The sequence below is a fragment of the Oculina patagonica genome, chromosome 4 (assembly GCF_052425735.1).
Source record: "Oculina patagonica isolate OP01 chromosome 4, crgOcupat, whole genome shotgun sequence".
NCBI lineage: Eukaryota > Metazoa > Cnidaria > Anthozoa > Scleractinia > Oculinidae > Oculina > Oculina patagonica.
The window spans coordinates 52,121,530-52,137,021 of NC_135761.1; the positions used below are offsets into that span (position 1 = coordinate 52,121,530).

The 15,492-nt window shown below is 37.8% G+C and overlaps 1 protein-coding gene across 1 annotated transcript; it reads right to left on the reverse strand.

Moving 5' to 3' along the window:
* Positions 1–586: 586 nt before the first annotated feature.
* On the reverse strand, positions 587–14,529 carry LOC144650542 (membrane-associated tyrosine- and threonine-specific cdc2-inhibitory kinase-like). Its single transcript, XM_078510236.1, has 20 exons — positions 13,756–14,529; positions 12,145–12,197; positions 12,015–12,059; positions 11,038–11,120; positions 10,852–10,938; positions 10,526–10,564; positions 10,051–10,126; positions 9,571–9,693; positions 9,121–9,212; positions 8,384–8,490; positions 7,110–7,170; positions 6,877–6,919; positions 6,703–6,744; positions 5,753–5,843; positions 5,249–5,323; positions 4,487–4,589; positions 3,484–3,576; positions 3,018–3,153; positions 2,612–2,643; positions 587–822 (listed from the first exon to the last, which is right to left on the reverse strand). Exons 1-20 carry the CDS (start codon positions 13,979–13,981, stop codon positions 810–812), a joined length of 1,620 nt encoding a protein of 539 aa, XP_078366362.1. The 5' UTR covers positions 13,982–14,529; the 3' UTR covers positions 587–809.
* Positions 14,530–15,492: the final 963 nt, after the last annotated feature.

A 15,492-nucleotide genomic window follows, 5' to 3' on the forward strand; every position in this document is an offset into this window, starting at 1 on the left:
CCGGAAAGGTCCTAAATGGAGTGGGGGTGGGGGGGGAGTTGAGGGGTGAGGTGGGGTATAAAATCCCATTTCCTAGCCCAATTTTTGCCCAAATCCCATTTCCCAGCCAATTTTCCTCGCGCGGGTGTCTCTCACCTTTCGAGTTTTCAAAATACGCGCCCAAAACTACACAGGTGCTGCTACACAGGCTACAGCTTATTGTTTTCCCGATTTTCCAAACCCCAGTTCTATTGTTTAGTTGTTTGTGACTCCCAGTCCCAGTGACCCAAATCCATTTTGCCCAAATCCCAGTTCCCATTTTACCCCTTCAGGCCCCTCTTTATTGGTTTGTTGGAGGATGTGCAAAGAACAATGCCTTGTACAAACAGCACAATGCCACTGTTGCCGTTGATGTTTCCAAAACCTTTTTGTGGGAAAATTTTTGTACCTCATTTTGTTTTCAAGTTAAAACAAAAGGTAAGGCTGGCACTGATCTCCAGTCGCTGTAGTGTGAAGTTAAACTGGGGTGGAAGGGGACTCCCCTAGATTACATTAAAAAAAAAGTGAAAAGAAATTTCCAGACACAATGGTATATGTACATATTTACTTCATTACTATCTTTATCCAGTTACTATACACTTGGTAGTTTAACATATATTGTTTGCAAACGGCACTTTTAACACATGAACATTCTTTATACTTCTAAGAAGGTACGTGTTTACAGCAATGCTTCACAATCCAACACAGTGTGGCAAAATTTAAAATTTAAGATCAATGGAAATAACTTACAATCAACTGTTGGGGATTTCACTTGTTCTGTGTGCATTGCATCAAACTGCACACCTACACAAAAAAAAAATAATAATCGAGTGTAGACTACCCTGAAAACTTTTACTTTTGCGAAGTTTATTAAATTTTAGTAAAAAAAAAAAACATACCGTATTTCTCAAATATTTTTCCTCCTCAAGTGCAGCGCTTATTCGAGGGCGGCGCTTATTTAAAATTTGGACCCACAAAGAATGTTATCTTTTACAGCAATTTAAAATAGCGTCTTTTGATTGTCGGTATTCATCTCTTTCTAAAGAGAGAGGTGGTGCTAGCTGTCCTTGCAAAGTTTGAGGCCTAATGGGCGAGCAGTAAAACAATCACTTTGAACTGCAAAACATCGCTTTTGATGGAAAGAAATGTCCAAGTTTGTTTTAGAGTTGCTTTGTAGTGCTGTTTTTGGTTTAACGGAATTTCTGGAATAAGTGCAGCATCGGGACTGAGGTGCTTATTCCGGGGTGGTGCTTATGAACTTTTTTGTCCTAAATGCGGCGCTTATTCAAGGGCGGCACTTTTTCGGGGGCAGCGCTTAATCGAGTAAATACGGTACACATGGGACAATACTCTCCTGTGAGGTGGCAACAGGTTTAGGCTGGCTTACAATCTGCTTGGCTAAGTGGGCACCTACTAAAACTTGCAAACTAAACCTTGATCTTGAAGTTGATCACGCACTCTACTTGTTTTTGAAATATCAATCTTCTCAGTCTTTTATGGGCAAATTCAATGCATGTTGTTTTTTGACAACAATCAACAAATTAAAAGACATTCATGATGGTTTTGCATCAGAACACAAACATTTTACCAAGGAATTAACATTATATTTACAAATCCTTCTGTTGTACAAGACATCCTTGATTGACATCATCTACACAAAGGTACACTTAATTAAAATTGTGCAACTGGAATTTTCATCCGTTTTAATTTAAACCATGTTGTTGGAGGAACGCGTCCCATTTCCATTCAGAATCTCGTCCCCAAAAATTATGGTGCATGCCCTTTTGGAGTTTGGGCTAGTTTCGGTAAGAATAACAATCTCTTCTTGAGACGTGTTTTTACAAGGAACTGCTAAAAATGTTGCTTGTTTCCTTAATTAATACACCTTTTTTTTTGCTGTGACCCTTCAATGATGGACACCAATTATTGGGACAAAAAGTCCAAAACAGGAGTCTTTGCTCTACAGAATACATTAACCACACCCTAACATGTAACCTGAGTTCATTTTCAACTCATCACATTCTTACCCACTCTGTATTAAAGAGGGGGAAAGCAAGATATTTTTCTCAGTCAACCATTTTTATCTGCAGCAAGCAAGGAGACTGTGTACATCCTCAATTAAAAGCTGTGTTACCTGTGTATATAATTTTCCTTTTTACAATAGCCAGTGGAACCTTGTCTTATTCTGAATGACCAGTTTACAGTGTCAAAGTTTTGTTTACACATGCTGATGAGTTTGAAAATCTTTGACACATAAAGCAAAAGGGATGCAACATGTTTTGTTGACACCAATGTCCTTGCAAGTATTTTATCTTAGTGTCGAAGCTTGATCCAAGTATACCTAAAATTAATAATAATTGTTCAAAAAACATCGATAGTGTAGACTACAGGTAGTTCAAACGAACAGCAGATACTTCACAGCTCCAGAATGAGTCTGGTGTGTTCAAGGTCTTTGTTGGGTTCACGTCGTGGAGCAAGTATCTGTTGTTTGCCAGGTACAAGTGTAAATCTTCACGTCAAGCTTGTTCCACAATGTACAGTGTTCATAAAATTAATTACCATGACAACAGATTATCTGCAGAACACTTAATACCATTCAGGGCTATTTGCTGCATCTTCAAACACCTGAAATTGGACCATTAAAACCAAATTGTAAGTATTTAAAAATAATGTAACTGTTTGAGAGACAAGTTTCATTGCTGATACAAAAAAATATGGAAATTTCACATGAATGTTTATGGTCAAATTATAACAAGTTTTGACAAAAAAAATTGCAACCTTGCTATACACTAACTAGAAAAATTAGGGACTCAAAGCAATTTGTTTTAATTTTTTTTTTCATTTAAAATTGTCACAACACCATAGTTCTACTACTTTACTACTTTTTTTGTAAGAGCTGTTTTTTTTTTTCTACCAACTGGACAAAGAGAAACAAAAAACACCATTCAGAAATAGGTGTCTGGAGGAACTATCAGGCATCCATCATGAAACACATTTACCTCAAGTAGATTTCTAGGGCCAACTACATTTTTGGAAACAAATCCTTCTTCATCAAATAGCGGCCCTCGCCTCCTTTCTGATGGAGGAGTATATCTCTGATGTTCTGGACTGCTTGTATGAAAAGGTGGTGTAATTCTGGAAGGAAAAAGAGATATATATAATAGCAACCTTTAGATTTGACTATGAGTACGGGATCAAGTACAAGTACGACTTTGGAATTTTGAGACAATTGTATCCCCTGAACTATAACTCTTTCCTGTTGCTGACTAACACATAAATAAATGTTAGGGATAAGATTGATGTGTTTAGTGATTATAGGAGGCAGAAAAATTTGGTTGGAAAAATTGTACTCTTACTCAATCTTGTACTCGTAGTCCAATCAAAAGGTCGCTTATTATAATATAGTATTGCCTGCACATGTTACCGGTTTGTATAAAGTTATTTTTGTTTATGAAGTGTACTCACCTCCCTTTCTCTGGATACATTTGAGAAGATGTGTTTAGTTGATCTGTGTGGCTACAAGGTGTTAGGTGAACAGGTGAACTGCAGTAACCATCACTGGAAAGAAAAAATTAATATTATGAGTGTTAGAATCACAGCTGAAAGTAACAAAGTCTTTAACTCCCAGCAGAAACCCATAAGGGTTGAAACGTGTAACGTGCACGCAAAGCATTTGGATATTCATTTTGCTAAGTACCATATTATTTTGGAAACACGAAGAATTTGTACGCAAATGCTTTATACACGTAATGACACACACAAGTCAACATAATTTTTGTTTTGCGGTACGTTGCTTGAATTTCGACCTAAACGCCGTAAATTTCTTACAGAAACTAAAGAAATACTATGAGTGTATCGAAGAGAAGTTCTCCAGACTACTTTAAGAAGATAAAACAGGAGAATTTAACCAAATTTAACTTTATTCAACCAAGCTTGTTCAAAAACAAGATTACGCCATCGAGCGCTAGCGAGCGTTGTGAATTTAATCCAAATATAGTAGTTTTTATTGGTTAAATGTTTCTCATGATTTTCCAAATATGGTATTTAGTGTAAACGAATGTGCAAACACTTTGTACAATGCGACTCATAGGGAGTTACACGTTTCAACCCTTATGGGTTTCTGCTCCCAGCTGATCACTGTGACTGTGTATTGATCTTGAAGCAAGAGTGGGTGTGCAAGTGATGCTCAGTTCCATTTAATGGTTTACTCTTTGCAGTGGGTAAGTCAGTGTTTGAACTCTTGATTCAAGTAGGAAATGAATGATAATCCTTAAAGTTTTAAAAAAAAATGCAAAATAAAAAGCAAAAATGAAACATGAAACTAGATAAAATATATCAGATGAATCAATTATATTACAGCATCAAAAGTTACCTTTAAATCATAATGACAGAACTTTGTACATGTGTTACATTGTCAAAGTATTCAAAACTACACACAGTTCAAAAATGGTCTAATTTGTGTACATACCCATGCCACGGGGGCTTGGGAATAGAATGTGTCAGCATTTCTTCAAATGATATGCTACAGTTGGGAGTGCTACCGCTGTCATACATGGAATTATTGCAGGATTCTGTAGGAGAAAATAGTGAAAATAACAGTTACTAGCACAAACATAGCACATACAAATACACTTTGTACTAGGATGGAACAGAGTACATGTAACTGTGTGCAGCAAGCCCAGGGGTAGCCTGCGAGTAGGCTCCCTATTCGGGGGCAATGCGAATTGAACTTGTTGAGAGCACTGAAGCGTGTGTGTGGGCAAGCGAAATGAGGCACTGGGTGAGCGAAGCGAGCCCGCGATCACCGTCCACGCACTTGCACCTTTGGCACTTGTGGGATCGCGCCTTTGGCGGTCTCCAAGAGTTCAATTCACGTTGCCCCCGAATAGAGAGCCTGCTCGCAGGCTAGCCCAGGGGTGCAGATATTTCCCCTCAGTTTTTTTCTGATTTTCTGAAATATATCCACTACTCGATAACCTGTTGCCGGTTACTCTGGTCATAGCAATCAGCTCATGACAAACAAGCTTGGCGTCGTCACAGCTGCCTAATATTCCAGTTGCAGACGCCTACTTCAAAACATTTTGAAACCCCTGGAACCCTTGATGATGTTTAGCTTGAACTGTTACGAATTATCAGTTATATATTATCAGTCAGCCTGAAAAGTACAAGTTGCTGGTTAAATTTTGCAAGAAATGGTATGATCTTAGTTGTGACAAAGAACCTTTCTTACCATCAGAAGAAAAACTCACATCCTCATGAAATGATGTGTCTGGTTTTGTTAAGGATTTGCTCCACATCCATGATTCTAAAAATAAAGAAAATACTTACAAAGGATATTTGACAACTATTTTGCAAAGTCATGTAAACAATTTTGACCAAATACAGTATACAATTAAATTCTTCACAAGAAAATAATTGAAACCAATATGACACCCCTACAGCTGTACCCTACATTTCTCTTTCCAGCTTACACCAAAATTCAATCAATCAATCAATCAATCAACAAGGATCAATTAATCTAACTTTTAAATGAGGGTAACACATAATAGTTATAAAACAAACAAACATTTCAAAATTATATAATAATTTGTCTACTCAGATAACCACGACTCAAACTAAGTTAGTTAGGTCTTATTGTAGTAAGTTAATATTAATAAGAAAATAATTGTAAGTCCAGACGTATGCTTCTGGGCATGTTTCTTTTGCAAATAAATAAATAAAGAATTCTTCTTACCTCCAAATGGACGGAAAGGCCACAGGACAACCATCCACAGCCATACTAAAATAGCACAGAGTACTGAATATATTCTGAATATTGATTGCTTCTAAACAGGAGAAAATAAAGAAATATTTACATGGTGAATGATATCAGAAACCCATAAGCTAGGGTTTTCGCTAAGGGCCGGCTGCCTACTTATTTCACCGGCTGCAAGAGAACTAAAGTGGGAGGCGCGGTGGCCTAATGGTTAACGCGCTTGACTCCGAGTCGTACGGCCCGGGTTCGAGGCCTGGCCGGGGCGCTGCGTTGTGTTCTTGGGCAAGACACTTTGCTCTCACAGTGCCTCTCTCTACCCAGGTGTATAAATGGGTACTGGCGAATTTACTGCTGGGGGGTAACCCTGCGATGGACTAGCATCCCATCCAGGGGGGAGTAGCAATACTCCTAGTCGTTTAATGCTACAGAAACTGGGATAAGCTCCGGCTGTATGGGCCTCATGGCTCGGAGACAGACTTTACCTAAGAGAACTAAAATCCGGCTGAAATTTCACATGAGAACAAAGCTTTTAGGGCTGCGAACACCAGAAAAGCCAGGTGGGCTTGTTGATGAACCAGCCTTAGCTACATTCCTGATAAGGGGTTGTGTAGACCCCTAATAGGTTTCTGATAATATAAAATTATATAAAAATTTTCATTTATCACATTACATCATATTTTTTATAATAAAGTAAAGACTAAAATCTTACAGACAGTCCAGCTATAACTGCTTTGCTTTTTTTAAACTTAACTTTCATTTAAATTTTTCAAACAGTTTCATTGATTTTTATATTTTATTGTCTCAGATTCATTATACTTGAGGTGGACAAAAATCAAACTGATATGAAACATTTTGAACCAAAGATAAATTCAAACCACAACTTATAGAGAAGTATACAGTATATAAAAGAGGAGTATATTAACACTTACCATCCAGCCATACATGTAAAATCTTCGCCTCCTCTTCCATGCCTAAAAAATACAGTTCCTTAGTTTTACATATGTAACTGTGCTGCTTATAATTCAATAGTTTGAAAAAGTCCAATATTAACATGCAAATGACTTTGTACATTTATATATTTTATTATAAAAATTATTCCTTACTTGGCATACTGCTGGTTCTGCTAATATTTCATCCACTGTTGGTCTGAAAAATAAACAAACAGAAATATATAGCAAAGAGACAACAAAATGAAGGAACGCAAATGTGACAAGATTAAACTTGCTGGCAACTAGTACTGATCGATACATGAAAATGCAAAAAACACACAATCTGTTGCCCAAAAAACTGCGCATTGCTGAACATGCAGTTAAGCACTGAAATTGGAAAAACAAACCTTTGTTGTGGTAATGGGTCCATCATCCAGGAAATTAGTCTTCTAAGTTCAGGGGATATACCTACAGTGAAAATTATCAGCAGTATTAATTTCATTAAGAGAACTTAATTCTGATGAGGTTAAATGCAAGTTAACCAACAACAAGTGTGTAGTCTGCTGTCTCAGTGATCAGCGGTTGCTAGCTCTTGTCAGGCTCAGTAATCTAAGCTCCTGTACATTGCAGCATGGTGTCAGGTGCTCGTACCATGGTACACATGTAGGTTTTCAGGAATGTTTAGCGAGTTCTTCCCCTCCCACCCTCCCTCTCACTTCTTTTCCACTGGGGGCTCATGGCTGTTTTGTTTTTGGGGGCTCATGGCTGTTTGTTTGTTTATGTAGAGAGGGTGGGGGGGGGGGGGGGGCGACCTCAGTGGAAGTCCCCGGGAATCCCAGGCACCCATCCCCAATACGAATACACAAGGCAGTGGGTTAAAGCATAGTACAATAAAAAATCTGCAAAAAATTGTTGCAGCGAATGTCCAGTATACACTTGTTTCAAACAAATCTCTAAAAACTTAAAAATAAATGCCAGGAATGCTTGGAAGGAAAGGAAGCTGCGTCACATTTAACCCGAAACATGTTTAGAATAAACATGCTTGTTATTGCATTGTTCACATAAGGTGTCAGTTTCAAACACATTTCATGCCTGGTGTGTAATTTATGCGGTTTCACGGTTCTTGCATAAATCTTTACACTTTAACTGTAAAAATATAGCTCGAAATTACAATAAAGTTTCCGTTAAAACTTTGTCTTTCTGTCTATTTTCAAGCCTTTCGATTGAAGCAGGGCTTTCAAGCGTTTAGCAAGAAGACAGTATTGTCAGAATTTGCGCTATCAGTCAGTAAGAGAAGATTTTTATTTTGTGAAGTTTGTTTTTGCATTGCAATTCTGCAATGCTGCGCGCTTGGGCCACCGCCATAAACTTTCCTGGCGATATTCTGCCAAATATTCTGCTTTCTATCCAGCACCGATAATTCATATTGTATTGCTTTATTAACCCATATTTTAAATAAACATTTGATCACATAGAAGGCCCAAATTTGAAGCTTTTGGGCACTAGCCTCCTGAACGCTTGTCCGCCATTTTTAACTTGTTTAGTCTGATCAGACTTATCATGTTTCAATCATGATTGGCGCAATCCACTTCCTGATGTGAACACTTTTCACAACGAAACATGTTTAATTCGTAATGAGACTAATCATGTTTCGGCCTAATGTGAATGCAGCTTAACAAACCTTGTGTGAACATGTCAGGAACCTGTCCATTCCTGAGTTGGTGCCAAGTGTATCCACCTCTGGGCAACTCAAGATCACTGGCCAACTCTAACAAAGTTATTCCTAAGCTAATGAAAATAAAATAAAACATACACCTCAATACAACATGTTTGACCATTGATTATGTTTCACCTAAAGAACCAAGAGGAATTTTAAACTTGTTTCTTGAAATGAATGGTTTTTTTTTTAATCAGCAGATTTGTAAACAAGCCATCGTAACATTCATGAGTAAGTTATTGAGCCACGCCTTTAGCATAACCCATAAAAAAGCAATACCAAAGACTTAACCAGCATTTTAAGAACACACCTTCAGAACTATTAAGGTCAAGTAATGTTTAATGATTGCCCAACTCACACATCCAATACTGTACATGATATTGATTACCCTTGAAACTAGCCACCAGCATGTTACAATTTAATACAGTCAACTCTGGCCTTGGGGACACCCCACTATTGTGGACACTCGCTATTATGGTCAAAATCCAAATCCCTGGTGAAAAAGGTTTGACCGGAAATGGACTCTTGCTATATCCGACACGAAACGACGCCCCGAGCATGTCCACTATAACGCGAGTTGACTGTGCATGCATGTATAATTATACATTATACATGTAGGTAATTTGAGCAGTTTTTGTCTGAAGATTTAACTTACGCAAGTTGAAAAGATGTCAATTATTCTGGCAAAGGAATCAACCTACCTGAATATATCAGCACTCTTAGTAAAACGGCCTTGCATTAACTCTGGTGCAAGGTATTTAGGGTCTCCTTCCAGAGCTTGAGTAGTATCACACTTTCGAAAAATTTAGGAAAAGATTGGTTTATGGTAATGTTCTTACTAATCTTCATGGTCAAAACAATACTTGTACTGTAAAAATATAACTGGAGTAATTACCTCTTCTCAGTAACACTTTATTTAATTATTTACAATAGATTTAAAAGCACATTCCAGTTATCGTATTGGACTAAAGAAAAAAAAGGTATTCTAACAAAATTGCTGAAATCTATAAAAATATGGTGTTAAAATACAAAATGTAGTAGTATTAAAAACACAGCATATTATTATATAGTTAAAGCTTTTCAGTTAAGAATTGCTGTAAACAACAAAAACATTAAAAATGACATAATGTAAACAACTTTGCAATACTTACTTTTGACAATTCCAACACCAAACCAAAATCTCCTATTTTACACAATCCATCAAGACCAATAAAAATGTTTGCTGGTTTAATATCCATATGAATCATATCATTGTCATGAAGATGTTTCAATCCCTACCAAAATAAAAAAAGTTGTTTTTAATAATTTGTTTTTTATTATGATTTAGATTATTTTATTTGCCACACAAAGAAATTACAAAGAAAGCATGCAATAAAATGATTTCAATAAGTTGCAAGAAAAAAGTGGCGAGGAGACTGAAGAAACTAGAGAGCTTACGCATGTTTCAGTCTTCCCAATTAAACAGTAAACTATACTAACAATAACTGAATTTTAGATGGTTTAATACATGGCATTATGTCGCTGAATAAATAAAAATTGTAATGTAGAAAATTATAAAATTACAAAATTATTTAACCCTGTCTTTTTTAGACTTCAGACTAGCATTCATACAGCATATTAAAAGTACTGACCAAAGTTAAGTCCACAAGAAATTCCCACACCACAGATTCACTTGTTGAATCACTTTTCTCCAAGTAGTCTTTGAGGCTAAAAGACAAACATATAATGTTTTATACCATGCCATAGAAAATACAGCCAATCAGAATACAGGAAAGCCGTTGTTTATTCGACGGTATTCAACCCAACCTTCCCATCGTGCGCTGCGAGCGTATTAGTGAGCGTATTTTCTATGGAGGTATAAAATAGTACACACACTTTCTCATGGTATACTATGGAATATCCCACTTGTCACTGTATTTCTCGTATCACACTCGCCTAAAGGCTCGTTGTAACCGAGAAAATACATATTCCATAGTACACCACCGAAAGCGTTGCATAACTAGTATGTATAAATCATACAATAATATGGGTAAATTTTAACTGCAAGCAATGATACCTTGATCTAATTCATTATTATACACAATAATAATTTTTTATTCCACCTACCTCATCTCACATAACTCTGTTTGGATATAAAGATGTTGCCTGTAATTGAGAAAAGAGTTATTTTTTAGCAAATTCAGAAATATTCAAATACATTTGCACTCAAAACTGCAGAAATACTCCTTTAATACATGTTAAAATTATGTCTTCAGACCCTCCTAGAAAGGTCTTCTACAGCATAACACAGGTTGTTTTGGCTTGTCACACAACCTTTCCTCGTCACAAGCCCAAAGAACATCTGCGGGCGTCAGACCTTATAGAAATTCTTGGATGCCCACTATTGAATTCCTGGCTAAAAGCCTAACTGGAAAACTTGATATTTCACTAACCTTTCTTCCCATGCCTTGACAAATCTAACACAGTTACGATGGCACTTCAGAAGCTCATGCTTGTTGACCTCCTCAAGTTTATATTTCCTACAGGGATTTATATGACAGACAAGGTTACAGAGAAATCAATGCACTAGAATGTGAACATTATTTTTAAAATCACCATAAACTTAAAAGCCTTTTTACCTGTCAGCATCTCCACGGAACTTATCTCTGGACTTTTTTACTGCATATAGACACCCATCCTCCTTGCTCTTCACTTTAAACACCTTGCAAATTAAACACAACTCAAATGTATTAAGGCAAACATTTAGGAGGCAAGCATGGCCAAATGGTTTAGCGCACTGGTGTTGTAATCTGGAGGTCCCCGGTTCAAGACCTGCCCCTGCCATTAGCTGGACTTGTTTCTCGGTAGTCCCAAGTTCAAATCCTTGGTCACGCTTTGTAAATAGCCAACTGGTCTGCCTCCTGCCAGTTGGGATTTTTAACCAATTTATGTTCATTTAAAATATTTGTTTCCTCTGTTTCAGTGGCATGCCTGTAAACTAGCTATCTCGATGCTAAGTGCATGACCACTATAAACAACATACATTTACATTTTATTTTTACAAATAATGTCTAATCATGTAATGATCTGTTAGTATTGGTTCTTAACTCCATTTCCTGTTTTGTTAAGCAACTTTTATTCCTCGCGAAGCGAGGCCAAAAGCCGAGCCTAGCGGGGTGTATAATTTTGTCCCTCAAAGGGCTCAGGTGGGATGAAATCTCATGTGGAGTTTACGGTCATATATATATATTTATTTATTTATTTGTGAGCTTGGTGTGTGGTCTTGGTCTCTGTAATCGTGCAGTTCATTGTTGTTCAGTTTCTGTTTGTATTCTGTCCGCGGTATTTTGTCGAAGTCTCTGTACTCGTGCAGTTCGTTGTTGTTCAGTTTCTGTTTGTATTGTCTGCTGTATTTTGTCCGTTACTAGGCAACAATAACCCAGAGCTTCGCGATGCCCTGCGAGTCACGTATTACTAGTAGTAGTCTGAGCCATTAAACATTCCCCAGGCAGACCCAAACATTATTCTAATGGAAGAAAAGGAAAGGTTCTCAGCAGGGAAAGCAGTTACAATATAATGCTGACGGGCCATATTTTGAGTAATGCTATAATTATACTTCTCCAAATGAACCTGCTCCAAGTCTGCTGACGACCTCAAAACACTGCAGAATAAACAGACAATAACCTCATTAAGTGTATACACCAAATTAAAGAAACATTGACATTTGTAATAAAAACACCACGTACCTGGTCAAAATAGAGATCTCTTGATTTCTCGTTGTAATGGGGACTTTTAATTTCTAAATTAACTTGTCAAGGGTTCATGTAAATCCATGCGAGTTGCGTGACCAAGTGTCAGAGGTTTGAGTAGATAATAACATGGTTATAATTTTGTGCCCCGTTTTCCTATCTAAGGCCCGGGTCGCACTAGAGCGAAATCAAATCTTTTCCAATTTTTGGTGAGGAAAAAAATGGCCAAAATTTTGCAAGTTCCAAATTTTGACGGAGGTCGCATCAAACCTAAATGTTTTAACCAAAACTTTGTTGATTGTCACATACGTCAATCACAAACCCATCTAATTAGCGGTCGTCACACGACACAAAATATGATTATTTTCACGGCTTTCGGGTTTCTGTTGAATCTTGTGTTTCTTTCTCAACAAAACAACATAGCATTTTTAGTATTTTTAGTGCACTATCAGCAGGCTTTTCTACCGGTAGCTTCTGCTTTTAGAAGACGTAGAATTCGCTTGAATAGAGGTCGTTTACGAAACAGCCCTTGGTCATGGACTCTACCTCATCCGGTAGAGTCATGCTTTGAAATACACTTCACATTCCTCATTTAACGTTAAATAATGCACCTATCAATGTTAAGCCCGAGGGGGGGGGGTCGGGCTAACCACGGGAATTTGATCGTGAGGTAGGTCCCCAGGGTAGGGATTTTGATCGTACGTGATGGCCCCAGGGTAGGGATTTTGGTCATTTATAGAAGGTTTGAAGGACATCTGACCACCTTTTCATTTTCATTTCATTATTTTGTCCCAGGGGTGGGGAATTTGACATTTTTTTATAGAAAATGTCAAAATTCCCACCCCTTGCCCGACCCCCCCCCCCTCCCTCGGGCTTAACATTGATAGGTGCATAACTGTAGAAAGAGACAGATGGACCGGGTGATGGACCAGGTAAAAAGTTATTTTGCCCCGCTATAATTTGCGCTTGCCAAACTAGTAGCGACGAACGAACATGCTGTAATTTTATCCAAACATGTTTTGCGTAATATGACAGTTTAATGGTTAAAAAAACCAAAAATTGTTTGTTTTGCCAAAATTTGGAAGCCTCCGAGGCAGGACTTCGGCTTCTTTGAAGATTGGCGTATATTTGGCGATCCGCAAAAATTTGGCCAGATTTTAAAATTGGGGGTCGCACTTATTTTACGCTACGTGTTGACATATTTATGACTTAAACAAACAAAATTCGCTCTAGTGCGACCCGGGCCTAACACAAAATGAAGTAAGAGTTTAACTTACTGGCAGTCAACAATTGTCGTAAAGTTACGCTTAAAAGTTATTCGAGCGTCAGACTGTCAAGTTTATAAAACATTTGAAATGTAATAAAGCTTGTCATTTGTAATTTAGCTATGGGTCGTACCTATTTAGTTGCACAAATAACAAAAATAGAAGCACATAAGAAATTATTTAAAAAGCGACGAGTTGTTTAGGAACTTGAAGGTTGTGTAGACTGCATTCTACACAAACTCGACACAACACACCCATAATTTCAAACACTGTGAAAAGCAAAGGTCAAGTCGTACGCGTTTCTCGTGTACTGTACACAAAACATTTCTTTTCAAAAGGATACTACTCCCGTTAGCTCGAAAACTGACTTGCAATGCTCCAACCGAATTCCTTCTTGTATGTTTGAACACTCTGCTTATTGGTGGCGCAGATTTCACCGGAGCTCGCGGAGGTAAACAATCTTCCTCGACCACCTTCCTTTGGCTGGGTTTCTTCGGTTTTCGGTGGCTAAACGTTGCCTCGCTGACGATGTTAGGTATAGGTCGAGGGCTTTTTACAGTCCCATCCATAGTAAACAGCGTTTTTTTAGTTAAAATGAACTCCAATTTGGTTCGGTAATGCCATACGTAGACATTTGCCAAGAGTGTTTTTACACATCCAACATGGCCGCTTCCGAGCAAATGACAAAGTACAAAATTTGGCGCCAACGATCAATATGCACATAAATTAGGATCACGTGACAAGATTCGTCACCAGTTTCTACGGCCAACTGCACAGTGCAAGCGACTGTGAGCGTCTAGAAAGTCGTAACCCATTCCCATTTGATATTTGACCTTACCTAATAGAGGGAAATGGTTAGGAATCCCGACAAAGTTCTTTGTTGTATGTTTTTGTTCGCTATTTTGGGGGTTGACCCTGCACAAAATCTGACAAAATACAATAGTTGGTTACGTGAGTTCATGCAACTTACCAATAAAAACATTGCGATTACGTAATTCATGCATAGTGTATGAGCGCAAAACAAAAGATGTGCAGGGTCGTGGACCTTCCAACATTAATCTTGGCCTCTTTGTTTGCTCCTTTGATGTTTTCCGGGCTTTCAAACCATTTCCCTATATTAACTATGATTTGACCCATTTCATAGTTGAAGTCCCAAATAAGCTTCTCTCATTCTGTAAAGCTAAATGAAAGAACGCCTCCTCCATACACGGTCAACCTTTGTCTTTATGATTCGTGTCGTTTGTTGATTTTAGTTTACTACAGGTATAGTTAAATGATTTATGAGTGGGTAAGTAAATTTTGAGTTTTCACAAACGTTTTTAGCCGGTTTCACGAATTTTAGCTTCGAAAAAAGCAGGTCACACGTTATACTAAACTGGCAATTCACGGATCACAAACAGATTTTAGCTGTTTTCACGCGTAACGAGTGTTTTTGTTTTTGTTTTGTAGTTTCTTTTTTGGTTAGTTTTTATTTTGCTCAAATCATGATTCCTTTACCTATCACCCTGTTTACATTAACATGTGATCATGCGCACACACCAACCCCCCCCTCCCCCCCCAAGCTCCCTCCCTTCATCCCTCAGAACCGCAGTTTATAGTCAGTAGTTCGTTCTGCTGATTTAAAACCCAAGCTGGGGTCCGATCCGTTAATCTCGATGCCCAAACAAACACAACTCCTCTGGTATCAGTATACATCAAATTGTTCCAATTTTATTCTTCGTTTTCAGAATTAGCTGTAATTACAGTCAAGTACAAGTACGTTTTAGAGCCAGTGCAAGGTCCGGAATTTCAAAACGAACTTTAAAATGAACTAATTTGTATCAAAGATGACAATCCATACAAAATGAAAAAAAAAGGAAATGTTCCGAAATGTGCCTGTTTGTGACTTTTTCGCGTGTCGTGTGAGAAGCAAGCTATGTCAAACTGATCATACTTTTTTAAATTGTCATTTGCATCCCTAAAAGTAGTGCATCGTGAGTCCTTTATGTATCACATCTTGTCTGTGAGAGAGGAGTAGGCGAGCCGACCGCGAGACAGAATTTCAGTAAGTCGCGATTCCACAGCTTCAGCTACCCATCTC

Coding starts and splice junctions, on each gene's coding strand:
- LOC144650542 (XM_078510236.1), bottom strand. CDS start 13,981: ATGGATGGGACTGTAAAAAGCCCTCGACCTATACCTAACATCGTCAGC. Junction 8,491..9,120: donor AAGAGTGCTGATATATTCAG/GTAGGTTGATTC, acceptor TATTTTCATTAG/CTTAGGAATAACTTTGTTAG. Junction 3,577..4,486: donor CCCAAGCCCCCGTGGCATGG/GTATGTACACAA, acceptor TTTTCTTTCCAG/TGATGGTTACTGCAGTTCAC.